Source organism: Lissotriton vulgaris, chromosome 9, assembly GCF_964263255.1.
Source record: "Lissotriton vulgaris chromosome 9, aLisVul1.2, whole genome shotgun sequence".
Taxonomy (NCBI): Eukaryota; Metazoa; Chordata; class Amphibia; order Caudata; family Salamandridae; genus Lissotriton; species Lissotriton vulgaris.
In genome coordinates, this window is record NC_141697.1 from 1,111,683,638 (window position 1) to 1,111,708,207 (window position 24,570).

General features: G+C 48.1%; 1 protein-coding gene across 8 annotated transcripts in view; it reads right to left on the minus strand.

The window, feature by feature from the left end:
• SLMAP (sarcolemma associated protein) overlaps window positions 1-24,570 on the minus strand; it is a 1,163,639-nt gene that overhangs the window by 957,841 nt on the left and 181,228 nt on the right. For all 8 annotated transcript variants that reach the window (XM_086939108.1, XM_086939110.1, XM_086939104.1 and 5 more), the window contains exon 3: window positions 21,617-21,689. In XM_086939108.1, the coding sequence (XP_086795234.1) occupies window positions 21,617-21,689 (73 nt within the window). The remainder of the gene's footprint in view (window positions 1-21,616; window positions 21,690-24,570) is intronic.

Consider the following 24,570-nt stretch of genomic DNA (forward strand, 5'->3'; position numbering starts at 1 on the left):
CGCCTCTCGTATGTGTTACACTTGACGGCTGCTAGTGATGATAGACCGGCAGTGGTCGCCCTAGATATCGAAAATGCATTTGACACTGTGCGGTGGGAATGCATGTCAGAGGATCTAAAAAAAAAAATGGACTCAGCTGTGAATTTATTACAAGGGTCCAGCTACTCTACCGGAGTCTGAGTACCGATGCGCTTATGGGCGACCAATTATCAGAGAGTATGACAACTGAGAGAGTTACATGGCAAGGGTACCCTCTTTCCCCATTATTTGCTTTGGCAATGGACCCTTTGGCCATTAGATTAAGGCGAGATATGAGTGAGTGGGGAAATCACCATTGACGGGTGAACACACGTGTTCTTGTACGCGGATGATCCATCACCCGGAAGAAAGAGGCGATACCAGCCCCTGCTAGAAGTATTTCACTCATTGGGAAAAGCATCAGGTTTCCATATTAACCGGCATAAGTCCGTCATCTTCCCATTAGCCGCCTTAGCACGGCAAGAAATGCAAGACCTCCCTGAGGTAGGGTTCAGCTGAGAAACAGACCATTTCCGATATCTTGGCATGCAGGTGACACATAGTCCCCAAAACTAATATGCACTAAATATTGGAGCAGTCATAGTGAACCTGAAGGAGTCAATCAGATTTTGGAATAGACTCACCATTTCCATTATGGGACGAGTTGCTCTTGCCAGAATGGTCATGCTACCTCGGTGCCTGGATGCGCTACAAAATACGTTCTGCCACATCCCAACCTCTACGTTTTCTACATTAATTAAATTACTGGTATTGTTAGTATGGACCGCCAGGCGGAGCATGGCGAAATTAGATTTACTTAAATTGGACATGGAGTTGGGAGAACTCTCTGATCTTAAGCTCCAATATTTCGCTGGATTATTACAGTATGCCGCACACTGGTGCACAAAGGGACACAGTATAGAAAAAGGTCTCCTAGCAGACCGGCACAGAGGCTCAGACCTCCGAAGGTACCTGTTGCTGGCCAATTTATAATCAGGCAGGTAGCGGCGACATGGGGGCAGGCGGTCACTTGGGTTATTCGCAGAGCACCATACACAAACTCACTCCCTCTACAATGGTTGCAGGGATTTTCTCAAACCCTATCTGTCAAGATTATATCCAAATGGTTCGAGGGGGGAGATGTATGTCGGCTGGGAGCTTATAGGCGAATGGGACAATATACAAAAACATCACACACAGTTCACAAAATATGGCCTTCTTTACCAGAGGAGCCAATAGTGTCACATACACTGGCATTGTTGCTCAACACAGGGTCTACTAAAGTCCTGATCTCCCGTTGTTACAAGGCTCTCAAAGAAGACCTACCAGTCCCCCTTACGGAAGGAGAATGGAAAAGGGTATTTCCACAGGTGCGGGAGGTGGCCAGCAATGCCAGATTTAAACGTATTCAATTTCACTATATACACCGTACTTACCAGACCCCTCAGAGGCTTGCCTGTTTTAGCCCGGAACGCCCCTCCCAATGCCCCCGATGTGGCACAGACCAGGCAACTTTTCTACACATGACTAGGTGGTGTATTCGTTTACAGCGGTACTGGCATATGGTAATCCCGATGTTACGCATTGTTACAGCCATTACTATTGAAGCGTCTGCGATGGGTTCAAACTCTCCCCCCCAAGATTGGACAAATAGCAATCGGACATGCGATAGTGGGGCATGGCGGAAAAAAGCAGTCTAAAAACAGTACTCACACAACGAGAACACAGAACGAGATATTGAAGACTGGGGTTAAATGCTGGAGGAACTACAAAGACCTACCACCTCTACAGAACCAGACCCAGAAGACTCACAGACGAAACAGCCCGATACCTCCCAGCCACGCACAGAAACTGTGGGTAGCCAGGTCCCTCACACATAGGATGGACAGTTCTAAATGAGCTGTGAGTTTCCCACCATCCCCCTCCAGTGACTATTTGAACTTGAATGGTGATCAGACTCCTGCTCCAAATAAATGCACTAAAGATGTGGTAAACATATTTTGTAGATAAATACCATCATTGGTCACTGCTGCGAAATGTGGTGTTCTGTCGTTTTTCTTTGTTGAAGTAATTCTTCTTTCTGCAGTATCCATATTCTGATGATAATGTATGATGAGGTACACAAATATGGCCTGGGTGGGTGAACCCAAATACATCACACATGCCGAAATGTAATTTTGCTAGTAGCCCGACGGGCAGATCATGAGAAATGTAAACTGTATAATGTGCAAAATGTTGTGTCAAATAACGTAGTACTATAATAAAAATATGCTTTTTTTTTAATAAGACTTTTTTTTAAAGTTGTTTTTAAAGGTCTTTTATTGTGTTTAATCCACTAACAACTGTATCACACACACTGTGGTTTAAACACAAAGCACATTTTTAATATAACTATTTTAATCAGTTTAGGGGTGTTTCCTCCTGCCAAGGACAAGTTGTTTGAAGTTACACTAGTATTCTCAGTGCCATTAAATTGCCAATCCATATGAAAACAGAAACACTAATGAAGATTTCGCTATTTTGTTATTTTTGTTTAGGTTACATATTTCAGTCAAACTCAGTAATGTACCATACCTTTAATCTTCAATTATTTTTGGGGGGCAAAGCAGTGTTAAATAATATCAAAACATATGCAAACAAGACTTGATCAATTTCACCCTGCATAATCCAGAATAGATAATTCCTGCACAACATGATTGGCAATATGTAAATTATATATATCTCAAAGTAGCCTCGAAGTGATCAAATCTGCACCTCCAACAGAGCCAGGTTACAGACTAAGCTAATAATGTCACCAACTCTACCATTCCTACCCAACCACTGTGTAAAATCTAGACAGATTGGGATTATCTGATTTTTATCTCTCTCCAATATCGGGATGCCTTATAAATTCACAACAAAAGTCCAACAATCCCAAAAGTTTGGAAGCTCTTTATGGAGTTTATATGGGGATACACAGTCCATCTTGAATTACAATCATGCTTCAAATTCCATATCTAGATCTTCCTCAAACTAAAATATACTAGATTTACGATATACATCATAAATTCAAGAAAGTTAGCATGCCAAAATTCCATCTGTGTCCTACACGGAGTGAAAATGTACGCCAAGTCAGAGATAACTACACTCAAACGAAAACAAAGCGTATGCGGCAGCAGCCCCATTCAGTCAACGTCTTGTGAGTATAATATAAATCCTATCATCTTAGTGTTGTAATTTAAGATTAAAATTCATTACCTGTTGTTGTCGCATCTTTATACCACGCCTCAGGACTGATACCATGACCATATCCACAATCTCACCCTATGAAGCCACTACGTATTTATTTCCAGATTGAGTAAAATTGTCAATAATTATGGCTATAAACATAGAATACACGGTTGTAATAGCAACCGCCTTATTTTCCATCAACAGGGAGAACTTCTACGTTAATAACCCAAACTGATGTGCCCAAAAAAACCTAGTTCTGAAGAGATTTTAAAAACCCATATCTGGAATGACTTCCTGCTGTTTATCACTGTAGCAAGTAATATACTGTCCATATAAAGCTGTCATACATGTTGCCCTGTCCATCTGCACCATACTGTGAACCTGCAATCCCCCAAAAATCTTTGAGAGGATAGGAGTATCCCTGAGTAGTGTATTTAGAGACACCAAACAAATTAAGCCACACCTTTGATGTAATCGCTAAGACAATCAGTCTTGAATTGCACTTTTCTAAAGTAGTATTTATCTAAAGAATGAGTTACTTACCTTCGGTAACGATGTATCTGCTAGAGACGCTGTCTAGCCATACATTCCTTAACTTAGAATATCCCAGGGCAACAGATTGGATCTGGAAAATTCTTTGCAGCAGCACCTTTGCGGGCCGGGGGATGGCATGAATTGAATTTTGAATTTTAAAATATTTATTTAGCGCACTTATACCGGAACGGTTTCATGGCGCTAGACGGCGGTGAACCAGTAGAGGCAGAGAGGGAAGCTAGACTGCTAGGGATCTGGAGAACAGGAAGGTCTTGAGGTGTTTACGGAATTCCAGATAGGAGGTTGAAGCTCTGAGGGCAAAAGGAAGCGAGTTCCAAAAAGATGGAGCTAGAACCGCAAATCTCGTCCCCCCGGACTTCTGCTTCCTGAAACGGGGAACTGACAAGAGGGCCTGGTGAGAGGAGCGGAGCTCTCTGGCCGGAAGATAAGGTGATATAGCTTCACAAAGGAAAGCGGGTGCAGTCCCTGACCTAGCCTGATAAGTGATGCAGCCCAGCTTGAAAAGAGCCCTCTCCTTCACCGGTAACCAGTGCAAAGACTGCAACAGACGGGTGGCATGGTGAAATTTAGGGAGACCGTAAATCAGGCGGGCAGCCTGATTTTGTATCAATTGAAGCCGGCGGATCGGGTAGTCTGGGGCGCCATTATAGACCACATTCCCATAGTCAAGGCGCGATAGCACCATGGCCATGAGAATGAGCTTAAGGGCGGGAGCAGAAAAAAAACGGGAAACCTTACGAATGGTGCGAAGGGAAAAGAAACAGGAAGACACCACTGAGTGAACCTGCGTGTGAAGAGAAAGCTGGGAATTAATGAAGATGCCCAGGGTTTTGACCTTAGGAACCGGTAGGGGAGGGGGACCAAGTGAGTGGGGCCAGAAGGAAGGGGACCAAAGACTGCAACCACTCCCCGTCAAAACCAATTCGGTTTTTTCGGGGTTCAGTTTGAGGTGGTTGCAGTTCATCCAATCTTGGATGAAAAGCATCACCCTCTGGAAATTCTGGGCAGAGGTGGGGGAGTGGGAGAGGTTAAAGATAAGTTGGAGGTCGTCGCGTAATTGAACACCGAGACCTCCATCTGCTGTAAAGAAAAAATGAGGGGTGAGATGTATAAATTAAATAAGAGGGGAGACAAGGAGGAGCCCTGGGGAACGCCGCAAGTCACTCTACGAGGAAGGGCAGCAAAGTCCGCCAGATGGACGGCCTGTTCCCTGTCCGTTAAAAAGGACCGGAGCCAGGCATGGGCCGTACCCCCAATGCCCGCCGCCTCGACACGGGTCAACAGAATGTCATGATCCACCGTGGCACCACGTGACCCTGCCCTGACGTCATCCACGTACGTGACTTCAGCAAGGTCATGTAAGTCCCTCCCGGCGCACTGACGTCAGTTTTCTTCGGAGAAACTTTTCCGCAGCAAAACGCGGAGCCACCAACCAAAACTGTGAAAGTATGGAAACAGTGTGCGAAGGATGAAAAATCGCTGAAATAAAATAGGAGGATGGTGCAAGACACCATCGTAAAAGACAGAATCAGACACTGTCTACATATAAGTGAAAAAGCAGTGAGGAAGAACCCCACAAGCAAAGCGAAGACCCTTCCCTAAATGCAACGAGTGAAGAATATCTTTAACAGACAAAAATAGATTTATCACCATGTATAACTGCGCCGTCCAGCAATAACAGAGCATAGAAAGAACAACAGTCCACTGCAGGAAGGTATGAAAAGACTGGCACTTCCCCCATAGCAGTAGAGGACTGAAACAGAGCTCAACAGATCCCTAAATAAGAAGGTGAATCAAAAGGCACCATTTTACAGGAAAGAAGCCCTTTGAGGGGAGTTAGAGTATGGCAATTCTCAAAGGGGCACAACAATGTGAGCACCGGTGAGAGGAAAAACAATGGCAACTAAAATAGGCAAGTGGAGAAACCCACTTGGCAAGGTCCTCGCAGCACGGGGCGTTAAGGAATTTGCGGCTAAATAACGTCTCTACCAGACACATCGTTACCGAAGGTAATTAGCTCGTACATCTGATAGAGACATCTAGCCGCAGATTCCTTAACTTAGAATAGATACCACAGCCATACCCCAAGGGGGAGGTGGGTCTGCGACAGAACAACAGAAAGTGCCCAAGCACGATGCGGGCAACAGAGTGACGGACAATGGGGAAGGCTGTGGCGCAACATCCAGACATCAACCCAATTAGATCAGACAACAAAAGATAACAGGAGGCAAGGCGTCCCAAAAAATGCCAGAATGGTGCTACACCATATCCGCAGAAGTATGAAATGTAGAAACGGCACCAGCTATATACCATAACAAAAGAGTTTCGAATGAGGGAGGAAGAATGACCGCTCTCAGCTTAATGGCACACTATGTGGACACCAACCAAAGGTTGAGGAAAGCATGAATAGATGCAACCAGAGCCTACCATGCTAAGCTCACGGAAGGAAGACCGGAAAGGAGACAGCCAGGAACCAAGGTGCAAGAGGTAGAAACCTAGCAATATTTTAGAAGCGCAGACGGTAACAGGAAACTCGCCAGGTGCACACCCAGTCACCAAGGGGGGACAGGGGCAAACAGCAACAATCTGAGGCACGCTGATGCGGCCACCACTGAAACATGCACAGAGCAGACAGCCACAGAGACAACAAGTGGCATAGCTAAAATAAGCATTGGACTGCCCAACCAGGCAGCTTGAAGACCAAGGTGAAAACTAACTCACGAAATACAGATATGCAGGGTGCAGACACTAGGACAACTGACATCAGAAGAGCTGTCTCCCAGGCACAGCCGAACTAGTATAGGGTAATACCTAATGTAATGTAATGTAATGTATTTATATAGCGCAAATCGCCCACATCGCAGGCATCTATGCGCTTGCTTAGGGAACCCGTCCTGGTATTCCCCTGTGAGATACCCCGGCAGGGTATCCACAAGGTGAAGGCACATCAGGAGGAAGTGGCAGCAGAGGCACCAGAGTGCCAACAGGTGTATATATGTAGGAAAGAATCTCAGAAGTCTAGACCACATCCTCCGACTGGCAGTAAAAATTAACCCTTGTCTATAGATATCATTCAGAATGTGGACACCAAGAAGGGAGCAGTGTAAAGCTGGAGAAGCACCTCAGGGAGTGGGATGCAAAAGGGACCCCATTGCTAAAGATGCAGGAAAGCAACAAAGTATTGAAAGACACCCTGCCGCTTAGACAGAGTGCAGCATTGAAAATCTCTCTCTCTCGTTATAGGAGCACACCTAGTACATTAATGGCAGGTGGTAGCCGCAATTTAAGTGTGAAAAATTGCCACGGAAACCTTCCAAGGAGGAGAATGAGGCATATAAGCAAGAAGACCCAAGACGTATAGAAGATAGCGCCAAGTCACCGTATTCAACACCGTACAACTGTAAGATGAATGAATGAATGGGGTCTTGTAAAGCGCAACTTAGCCCAAGGGCATCAAGGTGCTAGAGCGGGTCATCCAACTCACAAATCAGAGGTGACAGCTTTACAAATATAAGAGCACCAGGGGACGCATAGAGCCCAAAAGGATCTCTAGGCCACTTGACATAAAGCAGAGGTATATAATAGCATACAAGTACCCCACTTGGAGTACGGCACACCCCAAACAACGGGGAACACCTCTTAGGGCAAACCACAATCAGAGGACCAGACACAACAATCTATGAAACACTGCCACAGTAGGCTTACTGCCAGCTCATAACGCATCAAAAGGATGCTAAATGAAAGGGCAACCAGAACATGCGCCTGAGAAATAGAGGCTTAAGGGGGAGGGCGAAAGCACTCAAGGAGGCGCTGAACAACCGATTCAGTGTGGGCATCAAACAATAGAACCCCATCAAAGGCTAGATCAACAAGTCACTCCTAGATATTCTCCAGCAAGACGCTATCCCGCAACCAAGCATGACGCCGCAAGGCAACCGAACCAGCCATAGCTCGGCCTAAGGAATCGGCAGTATCCAAGGTCGAGCGGATCGTAAATTTAGCAAGGTCACAGCCATCCCGGAGAAGATGAAGGAGGTCAACACGAGTGCCTTCAGAGGTGGCCGAAAGAAGAGACTCTGCAGAGTCCCACAGGGCAGAGGTAGCCCAAGCCAAGACACACTGTATTCAGTGAACGAAGGGCATCGCTAGTGGAGGCGAAAATGTTATGACCCCATGACACTAGCTATCAGGACTACCGGGAGGGAGGAAGCATTAGCTGAAGCAAGGAAGGGAAGGCAGTTTGCAGAACAAACTCCTGCATGTCTGGGTGAACAAATATGCAAACTGGATCATGTGGAGCACAACGGTGGTGGTGCAAGACAGAACGAGCCACAGGATCACCAGAAGCTGGCCGGACCCAGGTGCCCAAAAAGGCGTCAAAGAGAAACTTCAAAAGGCAGAAGGGGCTCCACATTCCCTGCCCAGTGGTGGAGGACATCGAGCAGAGGGTCCACAGGCAAGGGGACCGAAGGGGGCTGCATGTTTAGAACACGAGTGGCCAAGGTGACTAGTCTGAGGAGAGAACAGCAACTCAACTGTAGGTGAGGGCTGTAAACTAAGATTTCCAAGACACTGAGGGTGTGACCAACGGCCAAAGGAGGGGAGCCCCATTGACAAATGGGGGGTCTTGATGGGGCTCCTGAGGAGGCTGGGATCCGGCCGGGTACACAAATTCTAAGGTGGGCACAGGCAAGGATATATTCGGCGTCGCCGGACATGAAGGTGATTACAAAGTCTCTCTAGAAGCTTCCAGAGAAGAGTCAACCAACCGGCATCTATGCAGTCGAGTCGTGGTGTTCGCCCATACACCACATACAGATAAGATGCGGGTCCATCGCGGACATTTGCTGCGAACAGGAGGTACACATTTTAAAGCCCGAAGGCATCGCACACTGTTCCAGACGCAAAGCGTCAAAAGGGGCCTGAAAACAGGCCGGAGGAACCGCTTACTACGGACCTGCTTTGCACGCGGAAAAGGAAACGGACGTCAGCGCGCCGGGAAGACCTATATGACCTCTCTGATGTCACGTACGTGGACGACGTGAGGGCGGGGTTGTGTGGCGCCGTCCCCCGGCGTGCAGAGGTGCTGCTGCAAAGAATTTTCTGGATCCAGTCTGAGGCCTGGGGATATTCTAAGTTAAGGAATCTGCGGCTAGATATCTCTATCAGATAGCCAAAATAAGCCATAGTTCTTTATTTGGCATCAATTCCGATAGTCTGAGACCTCCCGAACAATAATCTTTGAAAACAAGTAGGAACTACACACCAAATGTAACTACCAAATAGCCTGCCTAGGATTTCTATACCCAGATATAGAATTAACAATAGGAGAACAGAGGCAAATAGAAAATGAAGAAGTCTGTAAAGGGATAGCACCAAATTATGAATCGTATCATTTTAATTTTACTGCATTGTTCAATAAACCAAGCTAGACTATCCCATTTGTACGTGGGATATTTTCAAGAGGTGCACATAAATTAACATGAGAATGCTACTTCAGGACTGATCGGAACCACAGGATACACAGCTGGCAGACCTAAGAGCTTTATAATTATACCCCATATGCATCCAAGTGGTTAACCTCAAAGTTTAACATATGCACACTTACATGGGTATTTTAAGTAAGTTGTTAGATACCGCCCCAAAAAGTCTGCTTCACTTTAAATCATTTGTAAGGCAGAGACAGAATTCGCCAAAGATAGCAATACACTTTACATAGGCAGCAAGCTTCTACTCACATCCATTAAGGATTACAGGAAGAAAGGCCTAAACTGCATCAAACATCTGAACATCTCAAAACAGAGCACAATAAGCAGGGGCATCCCGACTCACTGCCAGGATTTTCTAAAGCATTAAGATTGTAACCCGAAGCAAACAATATGGGAAAGTGGATTTTAGTCCAACAAACAAATCAGAGTCAGACAGTTTGGGCTATAGTACCTCTTCACCAAAGTAATCCATAAAAAGAGCCAGGCATCCTTGTTGAAGACTTTCCCGTGCATCCAACAAGATCAGCCTGATTTTACTGCCAGGAGTGGCCACCATATCAACAACAGTGATAGCCATATTCATAAGGGATATTTTATCCTTCCCAGTGATGAACCATGCGTGCCTTCCAACCCAGAGGGTAACAAACTTCTTAGTAGCAACCTTGCCAGGGGTAACTGTGAAGCTTAGAGGCATATAATGACCACTGCCTTAAGGATATCACAGACAATGCCAACTGGAGAATAGCCCAGATTTGTCTTGATAAATGCACGTAATGCTCACCAGTAGTTTTACTGGCAATAGCTTATCTGTCTTCGTACTCTTGGTCAACGTATATCTCTCATATATCATAGCTACCCCATGACAGACTGAGTGGTAGGTGAAAATTGGCTAACAAATGTAGAAGAACCCCATGATCTCTATATGGAAAAACAGTTCAACTACCTTATCTGATTTTTAATGAGTTATGGCAGCCCTCAGTTTCACTGTAAGGATTAAAGCCCTCACCTTCTATGTTACTACACAAGTTGAGATTATGTCAGAAGCGTGTCCCGGAAGAGCAAGTGTGAATCTTGGGAGTGTCTCTACATTTTGGAATTTTTGTTGACCCTTTAAACAGAACAGAGGGGGCAAAATCAACCGTCTCATTCACTATATGTACTACCTAGAACATGGCAGAAATCCACTCTAACATGAGGGCACACGCCTGTGTTACAAATTGGTATGACCTTTCAACTTGTATTGTAAAAAGCTCCCAGAGAAGATTATCATCAATCTGCCACAAGGTTTAACATTCCACTCAGAACCCCTAGATATTTAAAACCGAAATCAGTGATTTTCAAATCTAGATGCCCGTGAACACCCCCAATACATTAACTAACAATAGCGATTAACTGCCGTAGCAGTCTTTCAAAGCAACATTTCAGTATCCCCCCTGCTGGACACTTATGTGACAAGCACCCAGAATGGAGCTAGTGTAAGAGACCTGGCCAGTGGGTGAACAGATCTAGTACTGCAAAAACAGTTCAAGGAGCCAGGGCAGTTGTCCTTTGACAGTAAGCTTTGTCATTTGGACAAAGAGGACTTACTAGTGGAAGTTTGGGGGGGGACAGCACGCACCAATGCAAAAACTGATATATGACCCCATGGAGCCTGTACCAGTCAGCAAGGTTGCATCAATTAGGAATTCTTTATTTTATATGTGCTGTTCCTCCCTACTCTAAGGGGACTCAATCCAACACAGTTCAAACTTTAGAGTAGGATCTTAGGCCCCCACCTTCCAGATCCATACACTGCTGTTTAAAGAGGTCTTGTTGAAAACTTCACTGCTTACAGCGCACAGAAGCTCATAGCAGCCTTCACTGTATGTCAGACTTACTTGTAAGTTAGGGCGTGTCTCAGTACCTGGGGCGCAAAAGGACACATTACCAGTGCTGCCACCTTGAAGAGGGGATGGAGAAGAAGCATCATTACTTTTTGCCTGGGTATGTGGTGAGTATGTGGTGGAATTTGCTTCAGTTTACCAACATAGTGTAGGAGGTGCCCCAGTACAAACAACAGTTGGGAGTAAGTCTACACCGGAAGTAGAGATTGACATTTCTTTAAAAATATCAGTGGTCCTTTAATAATAGGACCACTAGATCTGGTTTCACTTTGTGCTATGAAATAGGTCTATCATTGTTTACCACTGCTTATGTCATTGCCATTAATGTGTTTCATATCAGAAGAAGCTCTCTATGCTGTAGTCTCACTCATGGTTATCTTAAATGTTTCAATTCTGGTTTCTACTCCAGCTCACTCTCTTGCATTACAGCTTGCTCCCTTCCACTCACCTCCTTCCAATTCAAGATGAAGTTCGCAAGTCAGACAAGTAATGAGCAGCCAATCATGGATCTGCCTCACTCCCTGCACTGCACCTGAAGCAGCAATAGACAGGTCAGACTGGCCCAACTCTCAAGAATCCCATATACAGACTGTGCCAGCAAATTCACCGATCCAACTATTCCACTAGCCTTTCACAAGGCGATAGACAGCTGTGCCATTTTGAAGGAGGGATGGGAATAATTTAGTTTACATTCTTCAGCAGCTGTCTTCAGGCGGCTGCCACCTATCTCAGCCCTTCAACGCCATCACATTATTTCAGAATGCTTTCAAAAGTACTGGTTTGGGGGCGTGGCCAAGATGGCGTCGGAGTAGGACGCTTCTCCGAGCCTCTCCGGCGCCGATCCAACGTAGCTTCTAATAGCACGGTCCTGGGGGAGCGGATTGGCTCCAAAAGTGTGGCGGAGGTCACTGTTGCATAGTGGAGTGGTCCGGTGCCGTCGGTGAAGCGGAACGGCATTTGTAGCGGCCGCAGGAGCAGCTGCGCTTTGAGGCCTAGAAGCCCCGGCCTCGCGTGGTTCAGAGGCCGGCTCAGAATATCGCGGCGCCCTCTGTTGAGGAGGAAGGGCTCGCCTACGATCCCCCCTGCGCCAGCCAAGAGAGGAGAAGCGCACCTTACCGGTGAAGAGGCAGATCTGGTCGCCGGTGCACTCCGGGGGAGATCGATGGTGCTGGCCTGAGGCGTGGAGAGGGACCCAGAGGCGACGGTGCAAAGAAACACTGCGGTGTCCACCCGAGGGGGCGGACGGAGGCGCCTGGGTGCTAGCGGAGGCTGCGCACGCCGAGGGCCGCTGGGGTGAGTAGGACCGACTAGTGGAGCCCCGCACTGGACACAGGAGGAGGCGTGTGGAGCCGGTGCCGGCGGAGAGGGTCCGGCGGGTGGGCTGAGCCGAGCGCTAATCTGCCCGCATCGTGGACGCAGCCTGAGTGATAGCTACGGTAACCTTGACCGCCCGGCCTAAGCCTACAGATCAACGTGGTGCTATTTGCGCCGGCCATTGGGAAGCATAAAGGCACGTGGAGGCTGGACGCCTGCGCTACCATGTGGGCCGCGTGAGCGGGCCAGAAACGCCTCGAAGTACAGATTGCGGCCTGGAGGGTGCGACGAAGGGACATTGAGAACGCGGACCCCGACTTTGGGTCGGAGGTGTAGTAAGCTGCTGTCGCCGGAGCCCTGCATTGACTGTTCTAGGAGCGCACCCCGGCAGTGAACGTCGCGGGCCATTTTGTCTGGCCTCTCCTGGTGTGACTGGTTAGCTATCGCCTGCGCCTGGTTTGACGGAGGCCGCATTGTCTTTCCACGCTCTACCTTCCTGGGCACGGATATCGGGGGATGGGCGCTCCTTGACCCCTGGCTGCGAAATACTCGCTAAAGATCTGCCACCTGGAGACTCGGCGAACGGGGAAGCTTTGAGGGCCTCCTGGATAGAGAGGAAGGGATCGTTTGGACTGATCAGTGGGGGACGTTGCCAGATCTGCGGACCCGGTGATCCCATAGCACCCTGCCCTTGAGTGTTTGAGGAGGGTAGATCATCCGGACTGAGTGCTGCCCGCCACGATGTCCAATACGCTACGCAAGGGGCGTCCAGGGAAGGATGGAGCATCTAAGTCCTCACAGCAACCAGCATCCCCAGGGGCCAGTGGCTCGTCGAAGCAGTCGGACGATGAGGCCCCTGTAACCAAGGCTTTTATGTCTGAGCTTTTTGCCTCCATCAAGGAAGATATCTCTGAGCTCCGCGCACAATTGGCGTCCGACCTCCGGGAAGTACGGAGAGATGTGGATGGCATTGGCGAGAGGGTGGCGACCCTAGAGGACCATGATTTGAGTGTGGCTAATGATGTACACCTGCTGCAGCAAGATATCATCCGTCTCACAGAACAGAACTTGGATTTGCAGACCCACGCGGAGGACTTGGAAAACCGGTCCCGAAGGAACAACATCCGCATCCGCGCGGTGCCGTGGGATGGTGAGGCGGGCGACCTGCGTGGCTACGTTCAGGAGTTGTTTTTGCAGATTTTGGACGAGGAGGATGTGCGGGAAATTAAGATGGACAGAGTACATAGAGTGGGGTTGCCCAGGCGAGGAGGGGGGCCTCCCCCTGACAACCTTGTCTGTGTGCATGATTTCCAAGTGAAGGAACGCATCCTCCGTAAAGCCAGGGCCATCACATCACTGCAATTCAGGGACCACCGCCCTCAGCTTTATCAGGACTTGGCAGCCTCTACACTACAGAAGAGAAGGGAGTTTCATCCAGTGACTTCCTTCCTGCGGGAACGCAACATCGCCTACTCCTGGGGTCACCCCTTCGGGATCATCTTCCGATGGCAGAATCGGTTGGCACAGATTCGCTCTCTCCAAGTGGCGAAGGACCTCTTGGGTTTGAACGACGTCACGCCGCCTCAGGGAGCGAGCACATCCCCATCTCGGAGGCGCCATCGCTCTTCCTCCTGGCACAGAGTAGGCGCATCCCCAGACCGGCGGCGACCGGACCGCAATACTAGCTTGCAGGAAAGGGGTAATGCTGTGGCTTCGTTGGCCTCAGCAACTTTGGCAGATTCCCAACAAAGCTCCGGAGCGGCATGACACCTGATCTAAAGGCGGATCGGCGCTGGAGGGGCGTCGGCCCTTCGGTCTGGGGGTATGGAAGTACTTTTGGAGGAGACACCCCGGACCGTGGCCGTGGGGGTCACCAAGTTGGTCCCCCTACCCCACTACCAGTCTGGAAGGTCCTTCACGAACTTTGGACTACTGGAACTGATGAGTATTATCTTCAACTTTAATGTTTTGAGTTTTTTCTTCCTGTTGTTTCTTCCTTTACAGGGGGAGTTGGGGGGTTTGGGGTGAAGGGTGTGGGGGGGCTCCGTGGTGGTGCTGTTGAATGGTTGGATGATGCTGTGTGTGAATGCTTTGGGTGGGTGTGGTATGGGAGGAGTTGCTGTCAAGACTGTTAGAGACTGGTGGAGGACTGGGGGATGCATTGGGGGAGACATGGTTGGCCCACTGACGTTACCTCCGACTAGAGGGCTCCCGAGTACGGGGAAGGGAACTCATGAGATGGCTGCTGAGAGTTCCAGGGGTTCTATTGTATTATGCCGGTTAGCATAGGGACTTGGAACGTCAAGGGTATGAACTCACCGCAAAAGAGGCAGAAGGTATGGAAGTATGTGGTTGATCACCAGCTGGACATTGTGGGGTTACAAGAAACTCATTTGGCACAGAAGGATGAGTTGTGCCTGCGGCATAGGGCATATCCCATTATATATAGGTCCTCTGCTGCCACGAAACAGAGGGGTGGCCCTCATTTTCCGCGCTGCACTCCATTTCCAACCTGTAGAGGTGCGCAATGATAAAGATGGCCGATGGTTGATGGTGAAGGGGCTCGTTCAGGGACGGCTGTGCACCTTTGTGGTAGTATATCTTCCCAACTCTGGTCAGAATAAATATTTACAAAGCTTGTTGCAAAAAATTGGGGATTTTGCGGAGGGGAACCTGTTTCTATTGGGGGATTTTAATTTGGTGTGGGATAAGGAGATGGACAGCTCGGGGGTCACAGGGCAGGCACGGGAGTGTTCTCTACTTCAACGCAGCAGGTGGTGGGGGAGCTGGGGCTGATTGATGGGTGGCGATTTTTTCATCCTACCTATAAGGACTACACATTTTTCTCCCATGTACACCACTCCTACTTCCGTTTAGATCACATTTTTCTTGGCCAATCACTGCGGGGGAATGTCGTGGATGCCGCCATTCTTCCAATATCCGTTTCGGATCACAGCTTGCTGGTGCTTAGCCTCCGTTGGTCGTCGTCCGGTGCAGGACAGCGGAAGTGGTACTTCCCGGCATCGGTGATCAGGGACGATACCTCCAATAAAGCGTTGCGGCTTGCCATTAAGAAATTCTTTGAGCTTAATCCCCGTCGGATACCTCGTTCTCGAACACGTGGGACGCCTTTAAGGCCTCAATCAGGGGTACGTGTCTAGGTCTCAATTCGCAAGTCAACAGACTGCGACGGAAGGACCGCGAGGCCCTAGAGGCCGAGGTGGTCGACCTCGAACGGGCCCACAAGCTCAACCCCTCGAGAGTGACCCTCCGACCATTGACGGCGGTGAGGGGGAAGTTGAGGGCCCACTACACCAACAGGGCCGAACTCACGCTCTTGAGACTGGGGCGACAGTCCTATTCCTGTGGGAACAAGGTGGGCAGGCATCTGGCGCGTCAATTACACGATAGGAGGGAGCGAGAATATATAGGAGGCATTAGAGATGCAGCGGGTGTACTGCAGCATCGGGACGAAGCGAAGGCAGACATTTTTGGCCGCTACTATGCTGACCTTTACACGGGGGATAGTCTTGGAGCAGAAGCCCAAAAGGAGTATTTGCGACGCCTGCCCCTACCCCAGGTATCTAAAGAGTGGAATGAGTTGCTGGAGGCGCCAATCTCTAGGGAGGAGGTCCTTGAAGCCATTAAAAATTTGAAGTTACACAAGGCACCGGGGCCGGATGGTTATACCGCTGTTTTTTATAAATCGTACGCTGCCGAGATATGTGACTTCCTAGTGTCTCTTTTTAACGATATGGCAATGTCCGGGTCCTCTGCGGGGTCTCTGGCGGAGGCGGTGATCACGGTCCTGCCGAAGCCGGGGAAGGATCTCGCGCACTGTGCATCTTTCCGCCCCATAGCACTACTCAATATTGACGCTAAATTGTATTCAGCAATCCTGGCACGCCAATTACAAGATTTGATGCCGGCGATCATACACCCTGACCAATCCGGTTTTATCAAGGGGCGCCAGACCCACGATAACACTCGCAGAGTGGTTCATTTAATTGAAAAGGCGGACAGGTTCCCCATCCCGGCAGTGCTTGGGGGTCTGGACGCAGAAAAGGCCTTTGACCGGGTGGACTAGGGCTTCCTGTTTAACACGCCATCGGCCTTTGGATTCTCGAAAAATGTTATCACCATGGTGAGGGCGACTTTTTGCAGTCCCAGATCGAGAGTGATGGTGAATGGCCCGATGTCGGCATTTTTCCCGCACTCGAGGGGCACCAGACAGGGCTGCCCCCTCTCCCCCTTGCTGTTCGCGCTCAGCATTGAACCTTTAGCGATGGCGGTTAGAGAACATGATGGGGTGCGAGGCTTACCGTTCACAGGAGAGCAACATAAGATCACACTATTCGCGGATGACATCTTGTTTTCTGTAGCGGACCCGGAACATTAATTGCCTTGCGTTAGGGAGCTCCTGCTAGAATATGAAGAAGTGGCGGGCTTCAAGGTTAACTATAGCAAATCATACATTTTGAATTTGACTCTCTCGCAGGCGGAAGTGGACCACGTACGGACACTGACACCTCTAGCCTGGGCCACTGGATCAATTGTTTACCTGGGAGTCCACTTGACCCCGACGGTGGGCAAATTGTTCTCGGCCAACTTCCCACCCCTTCTGACGAAGACCCGAACTGAATTGGAGAGATGGAAACCCAAATTCCTGTCATGGTTGGGCAGGATACATGCAATTAAGATGGTTCTTCTTCCTAAATATTTGTATTTATTCCAGGCTTTGCCCATTCCGATAGAAAGCAATTACTTTCGGCAACTTAAGACACAGATACTGCGATTTATTTGGCAGGGGGGCCGAGCTCGCCTATCCTTTACAGTTCTACGCCGGCCTAGATTGGAGGGCGGAGTGGGGCTTCCGGATCTGCAACTTTACTACAAGGCGGCCCAATTGAGGGTTCTGGTGGAATGGTCGCAGCAACTATCAGAAAAACATTGGCTGCACATGGACCGGAGTGTTGCTGGCCGGTCGATATGGGACCTGGCCTGGAAGCCGAAGAGGGACCGTCCCTTGAACGCTTATATCAGTACACCCACGGGTACCACATTGAAGGTCTGGGATACCCTGGCCGCGGATGAGCGGTGGACAACATTCCCCTCTCCGTCAACACCCTTACATTTCAATCCGGCCTTTCCACCAGCGCTTGGAGAGGGGGCTTTTGACGCCTGGAGGGAGGGTGGCTGTAGGGCATTGACCCACCTGTTTCATGGACCAGACCCCCTTACTTTTGCTAACTGTGTGCAGGACTATCAGGTACCGCAATCCGATCGGTATCGGCACTTACAGTTGTTGCACTGGGCCACATCGCCAGGGATACTGGAGGCAGCCACAAGACCCCCCACGCCGTTCGAAGCTTTTTTGCTGCGGACGTCTGCCATGAAGGGCGTTATCTCCTTCCTCTATCAATTGTTGCTTAAATCTGAAATGTCGCCTAGGCCACGCTATATGGAACAGTGGGAGGAGATGGTGGGAAGAGATGTCACCGATAATGAATGGTCGGCGCTTTGGCGGGATATGACCCAATTTAATCACTCGCTCCATCTGAGGGAAGCACATCTAAAGACTCTCACGCAATGGTACCTATGTCCAACCAGGCTCCACCGCATATACCCAGCGACTTCTGATAAATGCTGGAGGGGATGTGGACTCCTAGGGGACTTCCGCCATATCTGGTGGGACTGCCCAGTGATCCGGCCCTATTGTGAGGAAATCCTCTCACATATCAAGGATATCCTCCAATACCCTATAGAGGATTCTATAGCCTCTGTACTGTTGGGCCTGCGAGATCCTGGCCTTGAACATCAAACGCGAGCTGACAAAAAGATTCTGTGGCTTTGCTTGGGGGTGGCCAAACTCACGTTGGCGGCGGCATGGAAGCGGAAGGAGGCACCAGCAATCTCTCTGTGGCACGCTCGACTGTGGAAGCTCTTGAGCTTGGAAAGAATGGCGGACATCTTCGGTAATTATAAGAACTTTACGCTCATATGGGGACCCTTGGTTGCCTTTCCATCTAAGGGCTTACCATCGGCTGTATGCCCAGCATCTTTGAGATCTCTACATCTCTTCCAAGTTTAGTGCGGCCTTATGAATGAGTGTGGTATGGGTGTGTCACCGCCACGGGGGGAGGGGGGGGGGGAAGGGGGAATGGGAGTTATATTTTCCTTTTTTTTTTCTTTTTCTATTTTTTCTTTTAGGCTACTGAGGTGCACGACAATGTCAGTAGGTACATCTGACTTGGCTACGCAGGTTTGTGGGCCTGATTGCTTTGGACCTTAATTTGTTTGCACTATATACAGACCCTCCAGGATATCGCGATTTCGCGATTTGCCGCGAAATCGGCACTTTTTAAAAAATGCCGCGATTTTTACAAAAATGCCCGCGAAATTGGCATTTTTGTAGAAATCGCGGCATTTTTCGCTATATCCTGGGGGGTCTGCTTTATTCAAAGACATGCACCGGTTGCCCCACACCTGTAGATGATCTACAGACACTGGGGTCAGAGGGTTAAAGCAGCTCGGCTGCAGCTGGCAGTGTGAAGGTCTAGGCTCTTTGTCATTCAGAGCTGCCCGGGACTGAGCTCGTTCGCACCTCTTCCTGGCCCACACGAATGACAATGGGAGCCCTCACCTTGCACATCAACAGGAGGGGAGGGGGGGATGGGTTGTTGTCACAGAGGATCGGCCTATTTTTGCAAGGATTGTAAAGACACTTTTTTTAAACATTGTGGAACGAACAAAAAACTTTTGTTTTTACTTTTGGATGAAACCGGGTATTTTGTTTTCAAAGTTTCCTCCGTTGGATTTGGCGTTTCTTTTGCGCTGTACTTGAAAGTGGAGGTTGTACAGCAGAAGGGGGGGCTTGTTTTGAACCATGGCAGAGGGGGCGGCCAGAGGGAAGTACCGCATCTACAGGAGCGTGTCCTTCAAGCGCCTGGAGATCAGGAGCGCCCCGGCGGAGGGGGCTGGGGAGCCGGAGGGTGTCGCCCGAGCCTCGGGTGAAAAAACTCCCCGGGCTCCTCTCCGCTCTTTGAGTGTGTCCAGAAAGCTGTCCAAAATCTCCACTGCCGGTGCCAGCAGCACTCCCAGCCCGGAGCCCAGGCGGCCCGCCCGCTCCCATTTGCCCTCCGTCAGGCAGCTGTCGGAGCGCTTCAGTGCCGCCCCCAGGGGGGCAGAAGGGCAGCTCCGGGACGGAGGGGTTGTTCATGCTGGGACCCCCGAGCGCAGAGGACCTCTGGGGGTGTCCCCCGAGCCCCCGCTTCCTGCTCCCCAGGACCAAGCGAGAAGGCCCGAAGCCCCGAGGGTCCCTTGGATGATTTGGCCCTGGAGGGCCTGCGCAAGGCGGACCCCAGGGAGCAGACCCCCGAGGCCTCGGCTCTCTGGCCCAGCGTCACCGAGATGCGCAAGCTGTTCGGGGAGAGCTTCAGCAGGTACCCCAGGGGCCCCGAGGAGGGGAGGGCCCCTGGGCAGACCTGGAGGGACCCCTGCTAGCTGGCTACCCCGAGCACTTCAAGCACCCCTGGGCCGAGGGCCCCCCCGGCCACCACAGCTCCTCGGACAGCTTGCCTGGGGCGCCCTCCGCCAGGCGCACGAGCCTCGGGAGTGAGGGCAGGCCGCCTTCCAGCATCAGCACCCGAGGGCAGCCTCTGCACCTATGAGGATGAGGGAAAGGATGGATGATGAGGGGAAGGATGGATGGATGATGAGGGAATGGATGGATGATGAGGGGGTGGGTGAAAGGATGGATGGATGATGAGGGGAAGGATGGATGGATGAAGAGTGGGTGGGTAGATGGATGGATGGATGATGAGGGCAAAGGATGGATGGATGATGAGGGAAAAGGATGGATGGGTGATGAGGGGAAGGATGGATGATGAGGGGAAGGACAGATGGATGGATGGATGATGGGTGGGTGAAAGGATGGATGGAAGGAAGGATGGCTAAGTGAAAGGGTCGATGGAGAGAGAAAGGGAGGATGGATGACTAAAATAGTGGATGGGTGGAAGGATTAGTAAGTGAAAGGATGGCTGGATTGGTGAAAGGGTAAATGGCTGAATGGATGAGTGAATGGATGGATGGGATGAAGAGTGGATGGATAAGTGTACAGATGGATAGGGTGAAAGGGTGGATGGATAATGGAGATGAGTGAAAGGATGGATGAGGGGACCAACATGCAGTTCGCTACTGTGTAACAAGTGACCACTTGGCGGTTTTGACTGCTCTTTCTCTAGTGGTTAGGTCTGTCAAACGGGCATCCGGTGGGATATCAGGTTGTGTTCAAAATACACTGTACTATTTAACGTGCTTACTAATAAAAGGGGCGATAGGTATAGCCATCATTAGTGCAGCAGGTACTGTGGCACCCAGCTCTAAGGCTATTGCAAGACACAAACTGACCTGCAATGGTACGCCTCTTCTGGCGCAGGGCTTTGCAACGTGACGCATCTGGGAGATGCGTCACGTAGTAAATACCCCGCACCATGGTGCATCTTTTGCGCCGCCGCTGCGTCACAAAAGTGACGCAACGGTGGCGTAAAAGCAGCGCAAGGGGCTTGTAAATCTGCCCCAAAGTGTCTACATTGTAAAGAAACCAAATATACATAGCTTCATGTTGTTAAATAACTAAAAAAACTAAGATATCTGTGTTTGTTGTAGGAAAAATGGCCACATAAAATGCCGCTAAATTGCCGCTAAATTTCCATATTTGTGCCGCTAAATTTGCTATTCCATGCCGCTATATCCTGGGGGGTCTGTATATAGCACCGATGGTTGGTTGCCTGAACTAGTGATTTACTACTCCTTGATTGTATCCAGTGCTGTTGGACTAGACTTGTCTCTGCGGTGTGACAACGCCATCATCTTGATTTGAATTGCTCCCCCTGCGTGGGGAAATAAGCGGCACCTTAGTGCTCTTTCCTGTGTTTTCTTTTGTTTTATGCAAAATAAAAATTTTACAAAAAAAAAAAAAAGTACTGGTTTGTTTGCAAAAGCGTTTTCAGGCAAAAATATTACAAGTATTTCTGCAACAAAAGATTTTGGTGTATAGATACAATTATTTAGGAAACAATTATTACTTATATCAACCTAAAGAGTTTTTCACAAATTAATAGGTAGACAAGATTAAATTACACTTACTCAGACCGTCTTCTAGCTTCCAGTCCATCTGGCAAAAACAGTTTTATAGTGGACACTATACACCCATGAGTCACTGCAGAAGGGGAAAAATTTACAAAAATGAGTCCCACAAGATGTTTTCTATTTCACCAATATCAAAACATTAACCATGGACCTTATCAGTGGAATTCATATTAGTAGTACAACACAAAACAAGTCCGATGAGAACTATGGTGATATTAACGATAAGGTGATTAAGCGGGCAAAAACATTCAGGCATTTGAGAAAGACCGAAATAAAATAAACAAAAACAGATACTTTGATAGAGAATGTGGACTAAGTTGTATGTCCAAGAAAATAAATGAGATTGGATTTACTGCGCTTGATCCATGTTATAAGTTACACTCACAAGATGCAGCATATTATCATTGCTGTTAGTGTTAATTTAGTTAACCTTTTTTAATTAGAAATTTGATGTAATTCACTTACACTTAATTCAGGCAATATTAATGATTTTCTGACAACCCACATTATGTGCAGTGTTCCACTCCTCCCTAGATAGGTTTTCTCTATATAATTACCAAATACATGAATACAAACTAACAGGAAGATGGTGTTGCAGCGTATTACAAAGTTAAACTCAATACCATCGGATATATATTTGATAAAATGATTCTACACACACATTTGAAACACGAATGGAAGGACAAGTGTAAAGTAAGCCTAATTTTATCATTTTAGATGGCTTACACTAAGACCTTGCAACGTTTACATGGGCACAGTTCAAGATAAATGTAACTGTGAAGGGTAATTAACACCTTCCTAGTTACTAATAGAAAATTCCTGTACTAGTGTTACCTGGCTATTAAGATCTGCAAATGTTGTCAAAATTTTAATATGTGTGTGTATATAGGTGTGTGTGTGTATATATATGTGTGTGTATATATATATATATATATATATATATATATATATATATATATATATATATATATATATATCTGCCTAATAAATTGTGCAGTTCTACTCTAAAGCATTTGCAATAACTGGTACAAATCTACAGTGATGTTCCACTGTAAACCATATCATAGTTGTAATACTGACGGAGAATACTTGTCAGCTTTATCCTTGGTAACAATAGCTTAACTTAAGTGAATGGAAAATAAAAACCGAGTTATTGGACAGGGAACGTTCCCAGAAGCCGTTGGTGATTTCTGTAGTCTGGGATTGCATCTAGAAGATTATAAGCTAACGTCAATGGGTATGTATAAGAACAACACACCCAAATTGTGAAGGGGGGTGGGGGTGGGATTAAGGAATGGCTATTTTGCTTACTTGTTACAATGTGAGTGTTGTACAGGGTCAAGCATATAGTCAAGGATAGAATTGGGCGGGGCGGTGCATGTCCAGGTAGCATACGTGTACCGTTACTGAACTGTAATGCAGTATTCTTTAAAGAGGCAAGTCTTTAGCTCCTTCCTATCTGGAGCAGTGTTAGGACTGTCCTGAAGGACACATGGATGGCGTTCCAGATCTCAGGTGTAAAAGGCCTGTTGCCTTTTTTTTATTAAAAAAATTATTTTCTAAGTCTTCAGTCTGAAGGCATCCTACCTTCCGGTGTGTCAAAAGATGGTGAGCTTGTTTGAAAGATATGTGCAGGTGCTGGCCATGGTGGCTTTGTAAATGGAGTTGGTTTTGAAGACAGTATATGCCGGCAGGAGGAGACAATAGAGTTCCATGAAGATGGGGTTATGTATTCATATTTTAGAGGCATGCTATGAAACAGACAGCCAATGTAAAATCTGGAACCCCACGGAGCAGGGCATTACCACCAGCCACAAGAGTATAAGGGCTTGAATAGCAGTACTATTTTGTGTCTCTTGTTTTTGGCAAATAAAAAGAAGTCAGCCTTGGTGGCGTAGCCACTGTACTGTATGAGGCGCAGGCAAGGTTTGAGATGTTGGCTGTCAAAAGTGGAGGTAACTTTCAAGAAGAGCAGCATATCATCAGCACTTTGGGGAACTTTTATGTCATCTGTAAGCAGAGACCGAAGAGGCACCATGAAAGTGTTGAAGATTACAGTAGACAGTATTTAGCCCTGAGCAGGTGAGAGCAATTTTTTGGGACCAGGAGGTGCACATGTGAAGGAACTGGTGTCAGTTGTAAAGAAAGGAGGAGAATTACTGCAGGACATTACCGGTGAATCTCATTCACAGCTCCAGAAAATAAACGAAGATGGGATGGTACACTGTCACACGCAGATGAGGTCTAGCAATATGCGGAAGCAGGGGTCATCTTCATCTGCAGCCAGAAGCACTTAATGTACAATGAGTATGTTAGTGGTCTGCAGAGGATCGGTAGCCAGATTAGTAGTCATGCAGAAGATTGTTAGCTGCTATTTGATCTTGGAGTTGAGTGCAGACTGCTTTTTTGTTGCTAGGTGAGTGATGGGAGAGGTCATCTGGTTTTGAAGTAGGTATTTTTTAGGTTTAGGAAGGAGGATCTGCATTGAGAGCTTCTGCGAAGATGTCTTGAGTAAGAGGGGTGTTGACTAGTGAATAGGGGTTAGAGCTTTGATGAAGGATAAGAATAAGACATTATCTTCGTAGGAAGTGGCGTTAAGCACCTCGGCTAAATGTATCGAGAAATAGGGATGACCATTGCAGGAGACGTCGAGAATAGGTGGGTGTAATAGGAGAAGCAGACTTGGTGTTGTTTATGTGCTGACTATCTGTAAAAAAAAAAAAAAGTTAACTGAAAAAACGCTGGTCTGTGGACTGTGGAATAGGAGGACAGGTAGCGAATTGATGCAGTTCTCAATCGTCTTGAAGACCCTTCAGCTTCCGCTAAGGACTTCACCAATTGTGTTGGTATAGTACTTTGCTTAGGCTGGTGTTATAAACAGTCTGCATGTTGCAGAGGGACTAAAATTTCATGAGGTCATCAGGCATCCATTTTTCCTTCCATTTTCTTGT